The 23,478-nt window shown below is 24.9% G+C and overlaps 1 protein-coding gene across 1 annotated transcript in view; it reads right to left on the bottom strand.

Annotated features, from left to right (window-relative positions):
* The window catches only part of LOC111637513 (sodium channel protein para-like), a 179,834-nt gene that overhangs the window by 50,792 nt on the left and 105,564 nt on the right, over window positions 1-23,478 (bottom strand). The window contains exons 9-10 of the mRNA XM_023383020.1: window positions 22,746-23,111; window positions 2,461-2,557 (exon numbers count right to left, since the gene is read on the bottom strand). Coding sequence (XP_023238788.1) covers window positions 2,461-2,557; window positions 22,746-23,111 — 463 coding nt within the window. The remainder of the gene's footprint in view (window positions 1-2,460; window positions 2,558-22,745; window positions 23,112-23,478) is intronic.

Genomic DNA, 23,478 nt, shown 5'->3' with positions numbered 1-23,478 from the left:
ATAAAATTTATGTACATTTTTATGAAATTATTTTAAGTCTTATAAACAAATTTCATAAACAATTTCCTTATAATTCAATATTGAAAAAAACTCAATAAAAATTATATAGATTATGAAGTTAATCATGATCACAATGTGAGTTCAGAAAAATAGCATCATTCCTTTATACAGTATTTACTTACCTTCACATTTTCAACATGTATTTTATATTCATTTTTTAAGTCTCCTGTTGAAAGTTAATTAATTGATATGTATAATTATTAATTAATTAATCTAACTCTAGAGAATTGAAGCCCTTGGGGATGTTTAGTGCTAATCCTCAGAATCACGTTTCTGAGATAATTGAGTTTGAATGTTTTAAAAAAAATCCTAAAATGAAAAATCCCAAAACAATGAGATGACAGCCACATCTACAGGCAATTTTAGGAAAGCAAATATATTAACATACACCTATTCATATGATTTTAAGACTTTTTCAAACATTCAAACTCAGTTACCTCAGAGATGTGATTCTGAGGGTTAGCAGTATATGTCCCCAAGGGCTTCAATTATTTAATTAAAAATTTTTAAAATGTTTTTACAATGTAATACATTCTACCATATTAAAAAACATTTTAAAAACTTTTAATTAAATAATTGAAGTCCATGGGGACATAGAGTGCTAACCCTCAGAATCATGTCTCTGAGGTAACTCATTCTACTTTCAAAACAAATTTAAATAATCAAATTTGAGAAAAATTATAAAACACCAACATAACATTAAAATGTATATGAGAAAGATTTTTAAATACAAAAATTTCACTGCAATTGCCAAACAAATACTTTTGCTTTAATATTTAGGGCATCTTTCGATCATCAGGCACTTAGAATCTACAAAATATGGCATTTTAATTTCATCATCATCATAATTTTGACTTTTTACTTAATAAGAGTAGAAAATTTGATAAAAGATACAATAAAAAAGAAATATAGTAGCATTTTTTTATATAATGAAATGATTTGAAACAATTTTTCAAATATTTATCAAAATTTATTTTTAAATTGATTGATGATGATATAAAAAGTCATTTGTATATATTCAAGTCAGAATTTATCTTTTAGTGAAATGAACTGGTAATATTTTAAACTAATCATTATCATGGTTTATAAACTAAAATATTTAATTTATAAATATTAAACATGTATTTACTGTAATTTCACGCAAATAACCCATGGATTATGCAATGAGGTGAGTTGTATGCCAATTTTAAATTCAAATCACAAGTTAAAACAAAATAACATTAACAGTTTAAACAAATATTAAGATCATTGACTTTTAATGAAATTCTAAAAGTAACTGATGATGCATTCCAAAATTAAAATATTAAAACAAGCAAAACTTAAATTTACAAATTACAAATTTTGTATTTGTAAATGTTAGTTTCTATTTATGTTGTGTTCATTAATCAACTGTTCAATCAATAATCATTATCACTTTTTATTACTTTTTTAATAAAATGTGTGTTTATGTATGATACTGTATATGTGAATTGTGTTTATTATTTTGTAAATATTTATTTCTTTATTTCATAAAAAATACCTGAATATTCTTAATACAGTATAATAAAACAAGCGGGTATTATACACACCCCAGTGTGCATGAAGAAGTTATCTTGATACAGTATATAAAAATGTAGTTTTCAGAATTCAGCAGGCCCATGATTTAGTATACAGGATTTCATGATACTTTTGTTGTACAGGCATATTCATCAAAAAAAAAAATTTTCAAATTTTTTTACAAAAAATTAACTTGATTCTGCACTGTTCTAAACATTTTTTTTATTGTTTAAAACAGTTTTAAACAACTTGTTTTAAATGCTTTAGTGTTTTAAACACTGTTTTGAACAGTTGTTTTAAAACAAACAAACTGTCAGTAATACTAACTTGAAAAAAATATATCTGGTGAAAGATGTGAATGTTTAATGTTTGTACAATGATGTGAGCATTTGGTCAAAGACATCATTGTCAAGTTACTTTGATCTTTTATATAAATGAACAGATATTCACATTATTTTACATTACACACCATTGGCCATAATATATACATTGTATTTATAATGTCAATAAATAATAATAACGGTAAATTGACGTTAATAATTATTAATAATAGTAATACTTATTACTGTTATTAATAATTAAAAAAATGAAAAAAAATACATGGTTGAAAATGTTCATTCTGTTAATAAATGTTCTATTTCTTGCTGGATTTAATGTTTTTGATATTAATTTTAATTAATAATTATTTGATAAACGCATTTTGATCGAGAATAAGCAATATTAAATTATTAGAAGATAAAAATAATTTATTATTAAAAATATTCATTATTAATGAAATATATTATTTATATAATATATACCTATTGAATTTAGGTGATATCTAAATTCAATAGATATAATAATTAATAAAATACAATTACTAACCTCTCATGTCAACAACAGTTTGTTGAGGACCTGGTTCAACAAAAGGATTATCAGTTTGCTTTTTTGGTATTATGTATTCATCTGCATCTGGTGTATCCTGCATATGAATCTTAAATTAATTCTCAATCTTCATTTTCCAAACACTTTTATATATTGATAATTTTTAGTTTAATAAATGCTAAATGTGATTGATTGCATTTTCTTTTTTTATTGACTGCCAGATATTTTTTTAATGTTTCAAAAGAATTTAAAATAATATATTTTTTAGATACTGTAATTCATAATTAAATAAGTTATAAAATTTCTAGAGTATGTAGTTAAAGTCATTAAATATTTAGCTTCATAATTTACAAAACAATTAAAAATGTTGGAAATGAATTTTAATAAGTATGATAATTCTGAAATAATGAAAAAATTATTAAAATGATTATCAATAATTATTCTATAATGACAGCTAATTATGAAATTATATAAATTGAAAATTATCTTCATAAACAATTTTGATTATAATTAAGGGCAGTTCTATTGGAAATGACAAATATGTATAAGATTTTTAAATTTTAGTTATGGAATTAATGTGTAGAAAAATGAATGAACTAGCCATTGTTGTTAATCCATTGAATTAATGCATCTTCAACAGTGGCAAAGTTGAAGGAATATTAATGTTTTTAACCTGGTAAAAGTCATCTTCAGGTATGGATAGATGAAAGTAAAAAGTGTGATTTCACTATCCATGTCTGAAGATGGCCCATTACCAGATTGAATTCCTTTGAATAATATAAATTCCTAATCAAATCTGAACACTGTTTTTCATCAATATCTTGAAAAATAATGTAATCATTAAAAAAATTGTAATAATTTAAATTTAAAATTATTTGAGATTTATGTCAACATTGTTCTTATGTAGAACTATTTAAAGATATAGACATAATTACGTATTATTTCTATGGTAAGTATTAACCAAATATAATTTTTAACAGAAATTTTGATATAATTATGAAGTATTCTTAATGAGTAAATCATTTTTAATTAATCAAAAGTTTGTTTTTTTAATTATTTAAAAAATACAATATAATTTATATACAAATTATGTAATTGAAATTGCATCAGAATTAAATAAAAAAATTAATATATTTACTTTAAAAAATGCAATTATATTTAAAAAATTAATTAATATTTAATAAAAGCTTTTTAAAATCTGACAGTCATAAAAAATAGAAAATGATGATTATTATATAACTTTTCAAAATATTAATTTGATTACCTACAAAAATATACAAATTATTATTTAATATACTGAAAACTTATATGGGCCATTCATTCAATAATATATCAATTCATATTTAAAATTATATTCTGGAATAAATTATTGATATTCATAAACGTGTTAAAAAAATATTTACTTTTGCTGTATATCCTACATAGCAGTCCTATATAGTAAAAATGTATTAATTAATTCTTATAATTTTTAGGAATGTAAATGTTATGGCATTTTCCAATTACAATAAAAGCAATACTGATATTATAGTAAGCTTAAAATTTTGTTAATAAAACATTTGTTAGCTGTATTAAAAATTTTAATAAATTTGAGCTTTAAATTTAATGATGATTAAGCTGAAAATTATTCAAGTTTGCTTTTAAAGAAATAAAATAATAGATATATAAAGTAAAAAAAGCTTTAAATCAATATTTATAATTTAAATAATGTTTTGTGCTAAGTTTTAGTTAGAAAATTTATATTATTGTTAATTCATTAAATAAAAATAGCACTTTAAATTTGGTCTGTTCAAATATTTTTTATGTTTAAGTGCTTATTTTAACATTGATAAATGTAAATCTACTTATTAAATGAATTTAGGTAGTAAATATATTTAAGTATGCAATCTAAAAAAGGTAACAATACATATCTATAATGTTTTGTTTAGTACTTAATATTCAGTAAAAATTTATTAAAAAAAAATCTTTTAATGGTCACCAGAAAGTGTTTCTAGAAGATTCTAAAATTTTTTGTCATCAAAAAGATCAGATAATCAATTAAATAATTCATTTGCCTAGCCATCATCTTATATCTAGTAATCAGAAAATTGTTAACATTCAATCAAGGAGTGTTTAGAGAAAAACTCAAATCAATATTACTTTTTATTGCAGAATTTCTTTTTAAAAAATTGTAACAAATATGAAAAATATATTCTTTATGAAAATTTTATCTGTAAAAGACAATGAAAATAAATGAGCAAATTAAACCATTTTAAAAGAGATTTATTTTCATATGGATATAAAAAAACAAAAAAAAATCAGCTTAAAAGATTAACATAATTGATTACAGTATCTTTATGTAATAACTGTCCCAATAGTTGATAGCAAAAAAGTACTGCTTCACCTTAATGCTTTCCCATGATATTGGGCACTTTAATGCCCAATATCATGGGAACAATTGTCCAGAAAATAGAGGATTTGTGGCTAGGTGTTAATGCTCATCCTCTGAATATCCCAAATCTTGCTCAGAAGGATTTTCATTTCTTTTTTACTTTGTAATCTATCTTTCAAGTATCTTACTAAGTTTGGAGAAAATTCTATAATATTAAATTGATACTATAACATTTTCTAACAGATATCAATTACATAAATTCTCAATTTTGAATGAATTAAAATTGTGACAATTAATAAGTTCACCACTTAGTTTTTAGTTTTCTTGTTTCTATCTAATTTTTGCAGATTGAATTCTAATTATTTTTAATTTTTTGATTTTATGTCTAATTTAATTCAACAAAAATTAAGAATTTTATATAAGTGCAAACCACCAGAAAACATTTTAGCAGCAATTTTCCTACTAAACATAGACTTTATGTTAATATTTTTAATGCTTGAAATGTATTGATTGTTTTCTGTTAATTTAGAAGATAAAATAAAATAGAAATATCTTTTATTATATGTAAAATTTTTAAATACTAAAATAGTTTGTAAAAAATTGGCTTAAAGAAACCTTTTAAAAATAATTGATGTAATTAAAATTTTTTAACGGTCCTGTTTTTCAATAATTTTATGAATTAATTTCTAATATATTTTAATTTTTATAAAAATATTTTTTAACTGTTTAAAAACATTTAACTTGGCTAATTGTATAATCTATAAAATCTAATGATATAATTGAAAAGTGTCTATAGAGCCATACAACAGAACTGTCTTACTGACACTAGTGGCCAAGCAGTTGTCGTGCCCTGAACACTGGAAGTTCAGTCGTGGGTTCGCGCCTCGCTTGGACGGGCTGGCCACGTGGAGNGCCAGATATTTTTTTAATGTTTCAAAAGAATTTAAAATAATATATTTTTTAGATACTGTAATTCATAATTAAATAAGTTATAAAATTTCTAGAGTATGTAGTTAAAGTCATTAAATATTTAGCTTCATAATTTACAAAACAATTAAAAATGTTGGAAATGAATTTTAATAAGTATGATAATTCTGAAATAATGAAAAAATTATTAAAATGATTATCAATAATTATTCTATAATGACAGCTAATTATGAAATTATATAAATTGAAAATTATCTTCATAAACAATTTTGATTATAATTAAGGGCAGTTCTATTGGAAATGACAAATATGTATAAGATTTTTAAATTTTAGTTATGGAATTAATGTGTAGAAAAATGAATGAACTAGCCATTGTTGTTAATCCATTGAATTAATGCATCTTCAACAGTGGCAAAGTTGAAGGAATATTAATGTTTTTAACCTGGTAAAAGTCATCTTCAGGTATGGATAGATGAAAGTAAAAAGTGTGATTTCACTATCCATGTCTGAAGATGGCCCATTACCAGATTGAATTCCTTTGAATAATATAAATTCCTAATCAAATCTGAACACTGTTTTTCATCAATATCTTGAAAAATAATGTAATCATTAAAAAAATTGTAATAATTTAAATTTAAAATTATTTGAGATTTATGTCAACATTGTTCTTATGTAGAACTATTTAAAGATATAGACATAATTACGTATTATTTCTATGGTAAGTATTAACCAAATATAATTTTTAACAGAAATTTTGATATAATTATGAAGTATTCTTAATGAGTAAATCATTTTTAATTAATCAAAAGTTTGTTTTTTTAATTATTTAAAAAATACAATATAATTTATATACAAATTATGTAATTGAAATTGCATCAGAATTAAATAAAAAAATTAATATATTTACTTTAAAAAATGCAATTATATTTAAAAAATTAATTAATATTTAATAAAAGCTTTTTAAAATCTGACAGTCATAAAAAATAGAAAATGATGATTATTATATAACTTTTCAAAATATTAATTTGATTACCTACAAAAATATACAAATTATTATTTAATATACTGAAAACTTATATGGGCCATTCATTCAATAATATATCAATTCATATTTAAAATTATATTCTGGAATAAATTATTGATATTCATAAACGTGTTAAAAAAATATTTACTTTTGCTGTATATCCTACATAGCAGTCCTATATAGTAAAAATGTATTAATTAATTCTTATAATTTTTAGGAATGTAAATGTTATGGCATTTTCCAATTACAATAAAAGCAATACTGATATTATAGTAAGCTTAAAATTTTGTTAATAAAACATTTGTTAGCTGTATTAAAAATTTTAATAAATTTGAGCTTTAAATTTAATGATGATTAAGCTGAAAATTATTCAAGTTTGCTTTTAAAGAAATAAAATAATAGATATATAAAGTAAAAAAAGCTTTAAATCAATATTTATAATTTAAATAATGTTTTGTGCTAAGTTTTAGTTAGAAAATTTATATTATTGTTAATTCATTAAATAAAAATAGCACTTTAAATTTGGTCTGTTCAAATATTTTTTATGTTTAAGTGCTTATTTTAACATTGATAAATGTAAATCTACTTATTAAATGAATTTAGGTAGTAAATATATTTAAGTATGCAATCTAAAAAAGGTAACAATACATATCTATAATGTTTTGTTTAGTACTTAATATTCAGTAAAAATTTATTAAAAAAAAATCTTTTAATGGTCACCAGAAAGTGTTTCTAGAAGATTCTAAAATTTTTTGTCATCAAAAAGATCAGATAATCAATTAAATAATTCATTTGCCTAGCCATCATCTTATATCTAGTAATCAGAAAATTGTTAACATTCAATCAAGGAGTGTTTAGAGAAAAACTCAAATCAATATTACTTTTTATTGCAGAATTTCTTTTTAAAAAATTGTAACAAATATGAAAAATATATTCTTTATGAAAATTTTATCTGTAAAAGACAATGAAAATAAATGAGCAAATTAAACCATTTTAAAAGAGATTTATTTTCATATGGATATAAAAAAACAAAAAAAAATCAGCTTAAAAGATTAACATAATTGATTACAGTATCTTTATGTAATAACTGTCCCAATAGTTGATAGCAAAAAAGTACTGCTTCACCTTAATGCTTTCCCATGATATTGGGCACTTTAATGCCCAATATCATGGGAACAATTGTCCAGAAAATAGAGGATTTGTGGCTAGGTGTTAATGCTCATCCTCTGAATATCCCAAATCTTGCTCAGAAGGATTTTCATTTCTTTTTTACTTTGTAATCTATCTTTCAAGTATCTTACTAAGTTTGGAGAAAATTCTATAATATTAAATTGATACTATAACATTTTCTAACAGATATCAATTACATAAATTCTCAATTTTGAATGAATTAAAATTGTGACAATTAATAAGTTCACCACTTAGTTTTTAGTTTTCTTGTTTCTATCTAATTTTTGCAGATTGAATTCTAATTATTTTTAATTTTTTGATTTTATGTCTAATTTAATTCAACAAAAATTAAGAATTTTATATAAGTGCAAACCACCAGAAAACATTTTAGCAGCAATTTTCCTACTAAACATAGACTTTATGTTAATATTTTTAATGCTTGAAATGTATTGATTGTTTTCTGTTAATTTAGAAGATAAAATAAAATAGAAATATCTTTTATTATATGTAAAATTTTTAAATACTAAAATAGTTTGTAAAAAATTGGCTTAAAGAAACCTTTTAAAAATAATTGATGTAATTAAAATTTTTTAACGGTCCTGTTTTTCAATAATTTTATGAATTAATTTCTAATATATTTTAATTTTTATAAAAATATTTTTTAACTGTTTAAAAACATTTAACTTGGCTAATTGTATAATCTATAAAATCTAATGATATAATTGAAAAGTGTCTATAGAGCCATACAACAGAACTGTCTTACTGACACTAGTGGCCAAGCAGTTGTCGTGCCCTGAACACTGGAAGTTCAGTCGTGGGTTCGCGCCTCGCTTGGACGGGCTGGCCACGTGGAGTTTTCCGGGTTTTCTCCATGTCTGTAATGCCTAAATAGGGGCCAGTTTCCCTTAAAAAGACCTCCTGGAAGGCATCCCCCTAGGCAGATCACCCAAGAGTTGCATTGCCTTAACTTAAACAACAACAACTTACTGACACTATCACTTGAAAGACAGAAGATAATTGTTGATATCTTTCTAACTAGATTCATTTATGTACAATTTTAATAGCACAACAAATTTGCTATCAGATTAATGATGACATTTCCATTTCAAATATATTATCAATAATTAAATATATATTGTTCACAAGCTTCATAATTTACAAAACAATTAAAAATGTTGGAAATGAATTTTAATAAGTATGATAATTCTGAAATAATGAAAAAATTATTAAAATGATTATCAATAATTATTCTATAATGACAGCTAATTATGAAATTATATAAATTGAAAATTATCTTCATAAACAATTTTGATTATAATTAAGGGCAGTTCTATTGGAAATGACAAATATGTATAAGATTTTTAAATTTTAGTTATGGAATTAATGTGTAGAAAAATGAATGAACTAGCCATTGTTGTTAATCCATTGAATTAATGCATCTTCAACAGTGGCAAAGTTGAAGGAATATTAATGTTTTTAACCTGGTAAAAGTCATCTTCAGGTATGGATAGATGAAAGTAAAAAGTGTGATTTCACTATCCATGTCTGAAGATGGCCCATTACCAGATTGAATTCCTTTGAATAATATAAATTCCTAATCAAATCTGAACACNACAATTTTTAATATTAATAAAAAGTTTAATGTTAATTATAATTATACATATTAATAACAAAAAATAATAATGGTACATTTGTGCACTGTCAATTGTCTTAAAATTTCTGATAATATCTTTAAGCATTAAGAATAGATGAAATATACTTTACCACTTCTGAAAGTGATATCTCAGCCAACATGTTTTAATATATTGTTAGCATGATAGAACTACACAGTAATTAACAATATAAAACAAATTTTGCCAAAATTCAACTGATCATCCAACAAGAAGACAGCACTACATGCAACATTTTATCATGAAAACCTATCTTACACAGCAGATATTATAATGAAAATAAATTAGAAATAAAATCCCTATAGAATATGACACCCATGCCACCCAATGGGAAAAATGTTTCATGCACAAACATGGTGGAAAGCCCTTTGCATCTATCTTGACAACTACCATTTAAAATAAGGGATCTTCCAAGCTGTTCGCATGCTGCATTCAGTTAGCATCATGTTTTTAAATGAAAGTAGCTGCCCTGTTTTGTTCATTGGTTCTGCAACTACCTACTTTGAAAAATATCTTTCTTCGTATGAAATGAAATTCAAGCAAAAAAGAGTCCAGCTATCTACTGTAGAACCAAAACTTCAATGCAGTCCAGGTAGTTGGTAGGGATAGGACTGGCAGACAGGCATCACCATCATCTACAGGGGCAGGACTTGGATCCGTGGATGGACAGGATAGTTACCTCTCTCACTTGCTCTGCTTTGCCTCCCAGCTGCTTGTTCTATAATGTCATTCAGCACCAACACATCTACAGTTATTAAAAATTAAAAAAAAAACTAATTTTGAAAATATATAAAAAATTTCAGTCATAAATGAAATTTACATATTAGTAATGATTTGATAAATGTAAATAAAATTAAAAAATGAGTTTAATACACCATTAAAAATTAATATTTAATATTATTTTAAAACATACAAACACAGAAATCATTCATAATTAATTATATATGACATATTTCAATCAATTTACTCTTATTCTAATGAGTTATAATCCTTTCTTTTATAATTTATAAAGAATTTCATTTTAAAAGCAATACTTTTATTCTATTATTTATAATTAAAAAATTATATATGAATTTCCAACTTTTAAATCATAATTTTCATATTATGCCAAATATCATTTCCTTAATTATTAATTTTATTTTGTAAATCTGTAACAATCAATTTCACACCTTCCTTACTTCTTTCAGCAATACCTGATTGGAAAGAAAACAAACGTTTTTAGCTTAGTTTACAGGCTTGCTTCAGGTTTTACACATTAGAATTGAACAGTTTACTGAGTATTCCAAAATTGGAATGTTCCAACCTTTAAACTAACTTTTTAAAAAATTGAATTATTTAATGCATCAAATTAAATAAAAATAAAATAAACACATATATAATTATTTTTATTTATTTATGTGTTTATTTTATTTTTATTTAATTTGATGCATTAAATAATTCAATTTTTTAAAAAATGCATTTTTTAAAAAGTCAGTTTAACGGTTGGAACATTCCAATTTTGGAACACTCAGTAAACCATTCAATTCAAATATGTAGAACCTAAAGCAAGCCCATAAAGTAGGCTGCTGAAAACATTTGTTTTTAATAAAGTATTTCTGGAAGAAGTAACGAAGGTTGAGACTGATTACTATTAGGATAAGTTCCAGCTTTGAATGACACATTGAGTAAACCTATAAATTATTTATATTAATATATTTCAATTATCTCTATATGCATAATTATTATTATATTATAAAACTTAACTAGAATAGAGTTTAAAAGGACAGAAAAGATTTGTGAAAGATAACTTAAATTTATAAAATTTATGTACATTTTTATGAAATTATTTTAAGTCTTATAAACAAATTTCATAAACAATTTCCTTATAATTCAATATTGAAAAAAACTCAATAAAAATTATATAGATTATGAAGTTAATCATGATCACAATGTGAGTTCAGAAAAATAGCATCATTCCTTTATACAGTATTTACTTACCTTCACATTTTCAACATGTATTTTATATTCATTTTTTAAGTCTCCTGTTGAAAGTTAATTAATTGATATGTATAATTATTAATTAATTAATCTAACTCTAGAGAATTGAAGCCCTTGGGGATGTTTAGTGCTAATCCTCAGAATCACGTTTCTGAGATAATTGAGTTTGAATGTTTTAAAAAAAATCCTAAAATGAAAAATCCCAAAACAATGAGATGACAGCCACATCTACAGGCAATTTTAGGAAAGCAAATATATTAACATACACCTATTCATATGATTTTAAGACTTTTTCAAACATTCAAACTCAGTTACCTCAGAGATGTGATTCTGAGGGTTAGCAGTATATGTCCCCAAGGGCTTCAATTATTTAATTAAAAATTTTTAAAATGTTTTTACAATGTAATACATTCTACCATATTAAAAAACATTTTAAAAACTTTTAATTAAATAATTGAAGTCCATGGGGACATAGAGTGCTAACCCTCAGAATCATGTCTCTGAGGTAACTCATTCTACTTTCAAAACAAATTTAAATAATCAAATTTGAGAAAAATTATAAAACACCAACATAACATTAAAATGTATATGAGAAAGATTTTTAAATACAAAAATTTCACTGCAATTGCCAAACAAATACTTTTGCTTTAATATTTAGGGCATCTTTCGATCATCAGGCACTTAGAATCTACAAAATATGGCATTTTAATTTCATCATCATCATAATTTTGACTTTTTACTTAATAAGAGTAGAAAATTTGATAAAAGATACAATAAAAAAGAAATATAGTAGCATTTTTTTATATAATGAAATGATTTGAAACAATTTTTCAAATATTTATCAAAATTTATTTTTAAATTGATTGATGATGATATAAAAAGTCATTTGTATATATTCAAGTCAGAATTTATCTTTTAGTGAAATGAACTGGTAATATTTTAAACTAATCATTATCATGGTTTATAAACTAAAATATTTAATTTATAAATATTAAACATGTATTTACTGTAATTTCACGCAAATAACCCATGGATTATGCAATGAGGTGAGTTGTATGCCAATTTTAAATTCAAATCACAAGTTAAAACAAAATAACATTAACAGTTTAAACAAATATTAAGATCATTGACTTTTAATGAAATTCTAAAAGTAACTGATGATGCATTCCAAAATTAAAATATTAAAACAAGCAAAACTTAAATTTACAAATTACAAATTTTGTATTTGTAAATGTTAGTTTCTATTTATGTTGTGTTCATTAATCAACTGTTCAATCAATAATCATTATCACTTTTTATTACTTTTTTAATAAAATGTGTGTTTATGTATGATACTGTATATGTGAATTGTGTTTATTATTTTGTAAATATTTATTTCTTTATTTCATAAAAAATACCTGAATATTCTTAATACAGTATAATAAAACAAGCGGGTATTATACACACCCCAGTGTGCATGAAGAAGTTATCTTGATACAGTATATAAAAATGTAGTTTTCAGAATTCAGCAGGCCCATGATTTAGTATACAGGATTTCATGATACTTTTGTTGTACAGGCATATTCATCAAAAAAAAAAATTTTCAAATTTTTTTACAAAAAATTAACTTGATTCTGCACTGTTCTAAACATTTTTTTTATTGTTTAAAACAGTTTTAAACAACTTGTTTTAAATGCTTTAGTGTTTTAAACACTGTTTTGAACAGTTGTTTTAAAACAAACAAACTGTCAGTAATACTAACTTGAAAAAAATATATCTGGTGAAAGATGTGAATGTTTAATGTTTGTACAATGATGTGAGCATTTGGTCAAAGACATCATTGTCAAGTTACTTTGATCTTTTATATAAATGAACAGATATTCACATTATTTTACATTACACACCATTGGCCATAATATATACATTGTATTTATAATGTCAATAAATAATAATAACGGTAAATTGACGTTAATAATTATTAATAATAGTAATACTTATTACTGTTATTAATAATTNTTTAATTCATATATATATATACACACACACATGCATACAAACATACATATATATACATATATAAAGTATCCCATAAAGTATGAATCATAAAAAAAAGTGAAATTTAGAAGATTAATAATTACATGTTTGAATATAATCTAGATAAAATTCAATGATTATTACAGGAAGAAAACATTTTATGCATAATAATAAATGTCAGTACTATTGGAATTTTGAATTACAGTATTTAAATTTAATATTAATTTTCTGGTACAGAAGAAAATTATAATTGTCAGAAGTATAGAATTTAGCTTATTGTTAAGACATTTTCTTCTTCAGCAGATTTTACTCATGCAGCTCATGTCAAAACCTTACTATGTTAATAATTTTTCAATATTAATTTTTTTAATGATGTCTTATGGGACATACTGTATATATGTGGTATATTTCCTTTAATTAAAATGAAACATATTTTATATCAAGAGAAAGCATTTAATTAAAAATTATTTGGTCATGTTGTTTGAGATAGGTTTTGTGCAAAAGATATAGTAATTTGTGCAGTAATTATAAAGCAGTGACTTGAGTGAAACAGTGATTAATGTTGAAAATTTTAAATTTACAATGTGCATATAGTGACTTAATCAGAAATACAATGCACAGATTATTGTTATTATATAAAACTTTTAACTTATTAATACTCAAATGGATATTATTTGGAATAGGCCTCTTCAAAATTTTATAACTTTTTAAATTAAATATTATAATCAAAAAATATTATTATTATTAATTATGTAATAATAAATATATACATACATATATATCTACTTATAATACTGTATATGAAAAAGGATAAAATTTTTTATTATGCTACAGTTTTTTAATAACCACAATAAATATATAAAACTGGGCTGTGATATATAATGTTTTTGTAAATATTTAAACTATTCATTTAAGGAATTATTTTTCTTTTTTTTTATAACTTGTTTATATCATTTGTGATAATTTGGAAAGGGATGTAGATTGAAATTTTTCACCGATAAATTTACTTACTGGACTCATGATCACAATTCAGAAGAACAGCAGACGTTACTTGATGACGTAACAACACAGCTGCCAGCTTGTTGAGGTTAGTATCACACCATACAGCCACCCTCATTCCTTATTGCTTCTTTGCTTCATATAAACAGTACTTCATTTTGCAAATGCAAATTATTTTTTCAACTTTTCAGTACATTATATAATTTTACTTATTTATTTATGAATGCATCCAAAACCAGATCTCTCTTAATTTTTCTCTCATACACCTTATATATATCAGTGATTCTTTCTAAACCCAATCATCAAAAAAAAAAAAAATTACAAACCATGAAACAAATAGATATTTATAATTAATTACTTGCTCATCTTCAATTATTTAATATTTGACAAAAATTTATAAATGTAAATGGTAGATAATGATTAATGATTTGTAATCCTGAATAAATTTCAGTTTAAGTACCAATAATNTACTGACACTATCACTTGAAAGACAGAAGATAATTGTTGATATCTTTCTAACTAGATTCATTTATGTACAATTTTAATAGCACAACAAATTTGCTATCAGATTAATGATGACATTTCCATTTCAAATATATTATCAATAATTAAATATATATTGTTCACAGCAGCATAGCTAGACGAGGATGAGGAGATCAGTCTGCTCTGGACAGAACTTTTGATCTTTTGTAAGAAAATGGAAAATTTTTGTTGGGATAGTAAAAAGATACGTCAGACACAATTTTATTTTTCTATGAAACACTGCTTATTATCAGAAATCTCTAACAATGAAAAATTCTGTTTTCTTGAAAATAGCTTTATTGACCATCATACACCTATATAAGTGCTTAGTTGTGCTTAATTAATAACGTTGGTAACAGCATACTACTTTTTTACAGGTTTTTCTCTATGGCTATATGTCTTTTTCACTTTCTCTGTATGTTTGATGTGTTTTTTGTGGGGGCAGTGAACTCAAAAACTGTCCTGTTGTCACAAACCCTAGCTATGCACGGCTAATTATTCAGATGATCAATCACCAGAAACAAGATTAATTCTTGATTTAGCTTCTAGGACTATGGAGAAATTTATATTAAGTTCAAGCTCCACAACACAAGTTGAAAAACATACAAATGTTTTCATCTAGGTAGTTGAATATATTTAATTTATATACATATCCAGTTATTAACCACATAATATGGAGAAAATTTTTAATTATTAGCAATTTATTTATTTTTTTGGTATTTTTTATTATTTTAACTCTTTAGACATGAGATTGGCCAAAATCACCTTAATACAATTGAGATGAAATCAGCTGAAGGATTTTGACTGGTTTTGCTACACAAATTTTCTTTGTAACCTAAGGGATAAAAACAATTTTGTCTCCAGGTACAGTACATACAGAAAACAAATTTTCTGAGCTTAAAGAGTTAAGTGGATAGTTATTATTTCGTTAAGTAAGACCTGGCCGGGTTTATCATGGAACTTGCATATGTATGCAATGGAAATATCTTTATCGCCTTTGTCGATGTCGGATTTGTATTTTTTTCTTGCTCCATTCTGTGAATTGAAAAAAAAAAAAATACAAATCCGACATCGACAAAAGCAATAAAGATATTTCCATCACATACATATGCAAGTTTCACGATAAACCCGGCCAGCTCTTACTTAAGAAATGTGTCGATTATGGGGTACCTCCTGGCCCATTATTGGGACAACTTATTATTTTGATTAAATTTGATCTTTATTATAACTTATTATGTAAAAGCAAAATCTAGGGATTGCAAATTATATTTAATTTATTTGTTCAAAATTAGTATACAAATTATAAAACAATCCTTTTTTTATCTAATTTGCATAAATAGATTAAAAGAAATAATTTATGTTTATTTAAGTTATTTTATTAACTAAAACAGCATTGTTACTCCGAGTCTCTCTATTTTCTATGAACAACCAACTATATATTGGCAAACATTGTATCAACATGATTACACTGATATATATCAGTGTAATCATGTTGATACAATGAATAGAGAGTTACATATGAAAATGGTTATCATGACAATACTTTCTAGTACTCATGTTCTAAAAGCACAAATAAATAATTTTCAGCTTATTTTCTTATTGAAAAGTTTATTTAATGTAATATTTATTGAGATAATAAATAATTTTGGGTAAGAAAAATTTTGATTTTCATAAATTATATTTTATCTTAATTTATTTGTTCCCTGTAATTAGTTTCAAAAATTTTTACACAATAAGGTTTATTTTGCAAATACAGTAGTTAATTTATTCATTAATTTGGAGTTTAGAATGAATACTATCATTATTGTTTATGATATTTACAAATTACACAAATTATTATGTAATCAAATATGAATTTAATTCATGAACCATTATCAAAATACATTCATCTTAATATCTTCCAAATTTGATTAATTGTAATTCAGAAATTCTTGATATTCTGAGTTACATATATGGGTGAAATTTTTTTTAAGTTATGTAATATAGTTGTAAGAAACAAATTATTATCAAAACATATATTAAATATAAAAATAATAAAATAATTTTATTCTGTTTAGAACAAAATAAATTAGTTGAAATAAAATAATAGCAAATACTTAAAAGTAATTTATCAGTAATTTTGTATTACTTTTTTGTGTATAAGTGTAAAGAATAAGTTTTGAGAAGAACTAGCAGCAATTAAGAAAAACATTTAATTTTATTTATTCAGATATGCATTGCTTTGCTGATATTTTATAAAATAAACTTAACTTGTTAAATTTATTATGGGTTCAATTAATTTGATATATATATTTTTCATAAACTTTCAAAAAATCCAATTTAAAATAATTAGAGGCATTGTAAACAAGATCATATATCATCTCAATTTTAGAAATAAATTAATGAATAGAAGTTTATTTCTACATTCAAAGCATTAATAATTTTTTTTAGTGTGTATAAATGCCATTTCTGTTATAAACAGATGTGTCGAAAAATTAGAGACAGCAGCACATTCAATGATGTTATCTTCTACTCACAGGGAAATGCTTTGAGCTGGAACATTTGCATGTGACATCATAGGTACAATACTTATCAGCTATGTGTGAGCTTGGTAGCAATGAACCATGTAAATGATTTATTGCTGTTTGATTGTGGACATATTGTTTGAGCAAGATGAATGTCATTCTATCAGCAAGATGGCCAATGCTCTTGGAATTACATGCAGTTTCAAGAGTTTACTGGGAATACTTAAATTCTGGACAGACTTCAACAGCACATGCACAGTGTCGGCACCCACAGCTGATGCAAGAATGTGACTGCTGGCAACTAACCAGCAATAACCATGCTTAGTAACCATGCAACAAAGGGCAATGGTATGCCAAATAACATCAGACTTCAACATGGGCTGCTGAAACCATCAGTCAATGCACTGTACAATATACATTGCATTCCAGGTAGTTGTTGACCCCATTCAGATATCACTGCTAACACCCAGAAATCAGACGAGTCTCACCTGGGCCAGAGAACATTGAAATTGGACAATGGATGACTGGTGCTATATTGTGTGGTCAGACGAATCTTGTTTTCAGCTCCTTTGAGCTGATGGTTTTGTTTGTATATGGTGATGACCACACAAAATCATGAATCCATTGTGCCAGCAAGATGTTGTGCAAGCTAGAGGCAGATCTGTTCTGGTTTGGAATATGCTCTGTTGGTGTGAAAAGGGACAAATGGTGAGACTAGTCAACTTTGGCAGGAGTGACATATACTAATCTTGAGGCAGATGTTTTGATCTCTTTATGCTTGCTATGTTCCCATATGGTGATGGTTTGTACCAACAGGATAATGCTACTCTCTGCAGGACACGGATGATACAACAATGGTTTGAGGAACACTTGACAGATTTTCAGCTACTCCTTTGGCCACCTCAATCACCAGACTTGAACCTCATTGAGCATTTATGGGATATTGTGTAAATGTCACTCAATGCCTTGCAGAAGTATCCAACAAATATAACTGAATTATGGAGAACCATCAAATGTACAGTACATACCTGTGCATCAAGTCAGACACCTTGTAGAGTCTGTGTCACTTTCTGTAATGGCTGTTATTTGGACTCAGGCAGGCTACACATTATTAGGTAGGTATCTCTAATTTTTTAGCATTTCAATTTATTTTGAATATTAAATATTGAACAACTAAAAAATAATTTTAAATTTGTACCTTATAAAAATAACATACTAAATTGCGAATTTGTAATATTTTTGTATAGACCGGACATTAAAACCTAATTGGATAAAACTGAACCCATACTCAGCAGAAAGAATAATTACTAAAATCATCACTAAATACCTTTTGATTGCTAAGACACATAATAAATGTGTCTCAGCAGCCAAAGGTATTTAGTGATGATTAGTAAAAATACAAGTTTTAGAGGTGGTCAACATATAGAGAGTTTAACTCGTGTTTCTATGGGACAAATACATACAGAGTTGAACTCTTTAGATGTTGAACACTTCTAAAACTTATATTTTGACTAATCTTGGCCTATTCATGCCATAGAAAATTGCCTCTATATGTTGACCAAATGCATGTATTTTTGTTTTTGGAATTGGGACTGTCTTGCAATTGAAAGTTTTTAAATTTATAGCAAAAATTTGCTCTTAGCATTAGTATTGCAAAGAATTTTTGTAACTTATTTTTGAATGTTTTCAAAAATGTGCTTCCTGTTCTACTTATATATTCCATTCTAAAATCTGAAGATGGCCATTGCACATGATCAAAAATAATCGTTCCATTAATAATAAACATTCTAATTTTACTGATTAAGGTTTTTTGGTATTAATTGTAAAGAATTTTTAATTTTTCAATAAAACTTTATGTTTATTACATTTTATAATTTAAATTATTCTCTGTTCTGTGTGTTTCAACTTCCTGTCTTTTCCTACTTTGTGACTTTGCTCTGCTTTTACTCTTTGTTTGATGTCTAGGACTTGGAAGTTTCTAAAAGCTAGAAGATTATAGAGTATACTGGATGTACCTATCTGGGAGAAAGAAAAGTAGTCAAACTCTACACAATTTTTTTTTCATGACCTGTAGAGGTCACAACCTTTTTATATAACAGCTACCTTATCTGGGTTTCATGTTTGTATTAGAATACAAATAAAGTAAAAATAATTGAAACATCAATTATCTTGGGAAGTAATGTAAAATGTACTTTTTAAACATTGAAACATTTTAGAAAATTTTGATAAGGGAAACAAAATAGGAACATTGAATTTATTTTCTGCAGATGTTAAGAAAAGCCAAAAAAATCAGATTGATGCTTTCTTAATAACTTAAAATATTTAAACACTAATTGCTTACTATGTTTTCCAGTTTCATAATTTTTGAACAGATGTAAACTATTAAATGTAACAAAATATAATATACAATATTTTGTTATATATGTATTTATAAGTGTTTTTGATAAAATATTATATTCTAAGTGTTATATTTGATAAAATATTTATCTAAGTGTTTAGTATCCCAATGTATCCCATTCTGTAATGTTTTCAATTAAATGTATTGATAATATACAGTATTTACAGTATTTTCTATACAGTACTTATTATAGTAATCTCTTATTGAAATGTTGGTTGTATAATATTGCATAATGAGCTTCATTTCTATGTGGTGATCACTTCTATATGTTGACCAGCAGATGTCAATCCCTTTGGTGTGGAAATACACCATATTTTGTATATATTTTTATTTTTATTTAGTATAGCTTCCTTTCTTTCTTCTTTGTTTCATTGCTCTGTCCCTTCTAGAATGTTCTTTCTTAATCCCTTCCTCTTGGGTGCTGGTGACTAATTCAGAGAACAAAAGAAAAGAAGAGGCCCCAACAGCTAAGTTGGGAGAGCAATGGTCATTTTTTGGCTTGGATGTCCGAGGGAAAGGATGTGGAAAGGTCATGTTCCAAGTCGTGTATTGGTAGCAACTGGAGGCGAAGAGAAGCCCACACAATTCTGAATTCAAGTCTGGTGAAGAGTGAAAATAGAGACTAACAGAGAAATTTCTACAGTAAAGGCAAGAGAGAACATTTTTTGTGTAAGAAACAAGGATAAGGATCGTCATCACACCCAAAACTACATAGAAGAACGGGTACCCACTTTCCTATAGACTTATCTCTTAATCCTTTCTGCATCTATCACTTCCTTTCTTACTTAGTATTTAATTAGTTTTAAGGCCCTAGAATTAATCCTTTTTTGTTATTGCAGTCCCAAAGATATCAATCCATATTCTTTGTCATGAACCTAATATAGGTTGTGGTTTGTTTTTCTAAATCAAGTTTTGTTGTTAGTGTAATCTGTAAACAAACACAAATTCTTGGACTGAGGAGAGTTGGAATCCAAAGAACTTCATTCATCATGTGAAATACATATACAAAAAACAGTATCTTTATGTGCTCCTTTTCATGATGAACATTACAGTGGTAAACATGGATACCACTGTATTTTCTTTTAAATGGTTTTTATTCTTTTTTTTATAATCTTTTATTTTCTGTTAGTGTGCACAATTGTTTCAACTCTGAGTAACTAGCATGGACTGGGAAAGCATATATGTGTGTTTGTCATTATTCATTGCTACCAGTCAACATCAGTCAGTTACAGAATGTGTGGTTCACTGTCTCAGCCAGAGTAAACACCTGTTTATTTGACCAATGTGATTCTAATATTAATACATAAATTAAATTTTTCAATAATAATTTGTCAAAAGCATTAAGATTTTTATTAAAATATATTTTAAAAAAATCTAATCAAAAAAGAAAGCTGTCTGATAAATATGATACATTCATTCATATAAAATTTTTAAAATTATAGTATGTTTTATCAAATTGATTAATATTTGAAAATAAATTATACCAGAATATATATTATACAAAAATAAAATGTTACAGTTTGATAATTCTTTAATGAAAATTTAATAATGTTTAAATCAAATTATTTTTTATGAAGAGATATTTTTATATCATTATTTAATGCAATATAAATAATGTATAATTTATTTAAAATATATTAGTAAATAGATGAATAAAATGCAACATCAAAATGTGAATTGATGTTTTAATTTAATATTTTAATTAATTAAAAAATTATGAATAATGCCAATTTACTAAATTTATTCAATAAGAGCATTTTTAGTAAATTTATCTAAGATTATATGATTTCAGTTAATAAATACATCTTTATACAAAACTGTCTTTGATATGTTAATGAAATATTATTATTGCAAAATTGTAACTAACTACAAAATTAAATCATAAATATAGAAAATAAAAAATATAATAAAAATATTATAACCTTTACAAGAACATATATATTTATCAATATTGATAAAATTTAATATATAAAATCTGTTTTTGTTTCCTCTGGACTGCAATCAAAAACATTCTCATAAAATAAAATTTTTTATGAATATCATATAATTTCAAAAATTCAAATAATTTTAATTTCTTTAAAATTTTTTCAATCATAAATTATTTACTATTAAAATTAATTTCAAATTACTATTGCATAAATTATAAAATAGACAATAAAAAATATACCTTTTAATGATTTAATTCTGGATTATATAGGAATGAAAATTATCATCCCAACAGCTTGAAATTTAGATGTCCTTGAATATAATTCTGTGCAGTGATAAAGATAGAACATGCAACACAAAAGTAATGTGAAATGTGAAAAAGATTAGAGGGGTGGATATGAATGAATGGCCCAAAAGAATAAATATGCCAATTAAATCATACTATAAAATCTTGTGTTGAAAATATATATTTTCATATTTATATTTATTTTATAATTAATAATAAAAATTAAAACTTTTAACATTTTTCATTATAAATATCATCTTATATATTAATAAATTATAATTTTATTTAATAGGGAATCTGATAATGAAATAACACAATAAAATTGTCTTAACATTATAAATAGGAAAGTTATAAAATAACTGTTCAAAGTTTCATTTAAAAAATAATTAGCATTTTTTACATATTAATTTAATTTTGAAAAATAAAGAAAATTCATACTACAAAGCCAAAATTTTTTATTAAAAAAACTGCTATGTTTCATCAAGTAATGAAAATAATAACCTCATGATAAAGACCATGAAGAATTCTTGATCTTGTTCTGAGCTGACTTTCCTTTGTTGGTTCTTTACCATAGATATCCATATGAGAAGTATATGAAATCCGAGATGAATGGGAAGTATAACTTGAATGATGTGAAGTCAAATTGGTATAAACAGGGATGATTATGGCTCCATTTTCTTCTGACATGGGAGTTACAGCATTACTATCATCTGCATAGGGAAGATGTTCTTGTGCATCCATGTAGGTTTGAAGTACCAAGGGTTTCCTATCACCATACCGGCGTCCATTACGCCAATTGACACTGAACTGGCTGCCCCGACTACCCCTCCGGATATTGAAAGGAGAGCCAGGAAGACTCAGGCTTGCCTGTAAAGTGAGAAGGTTTTTCCTTAAGGTAAAGACCAATTTCCATTACAGATACAGATATCTATCTCATAAATTATGAGAAATCACAGTATGAATGAATGATAGTTGCAAGTTATTGTGAATACCAATAATTGACATTTAATTATATTTATTGCAAATTATTGATATTAAGTTATATTTGAAAATGTCATTGGACATTTTATTCGAGAAATTAAATATATACAGGAAAAATCATCGGGCCATTCCATTCAATATCCGCCTGAAAGAAGTATTAAAGGAGATTCTAAAAGAAATCCTTCATTTAACTCAAACAACAAGACTTGAATTTTAAAAACTTATGCTATAGATAACGAAAATATAAGTTTTT

Source organism: Centruroides sculpturatus, unplaced genomic scaffold, assembly GCF_000671375.1.
Source record: "Centruroides sculpturatus isolate CEXI.00-Female unplaced genomic scaffold, Cexi_2.0 scaffold824, whole genome shotgun sequence".
NCBI classification, from domain to species: Eukaryota; Metazoa; Arthropoda; class Arachnida; order Scorpiones; family Buthidae; genus Centruroides; species Centruroides sculpturatus.
Note: the sequence above shows the minus strand (reverse complement) of the source record. Positions and strands in the feature narration are given on the sequence as shown.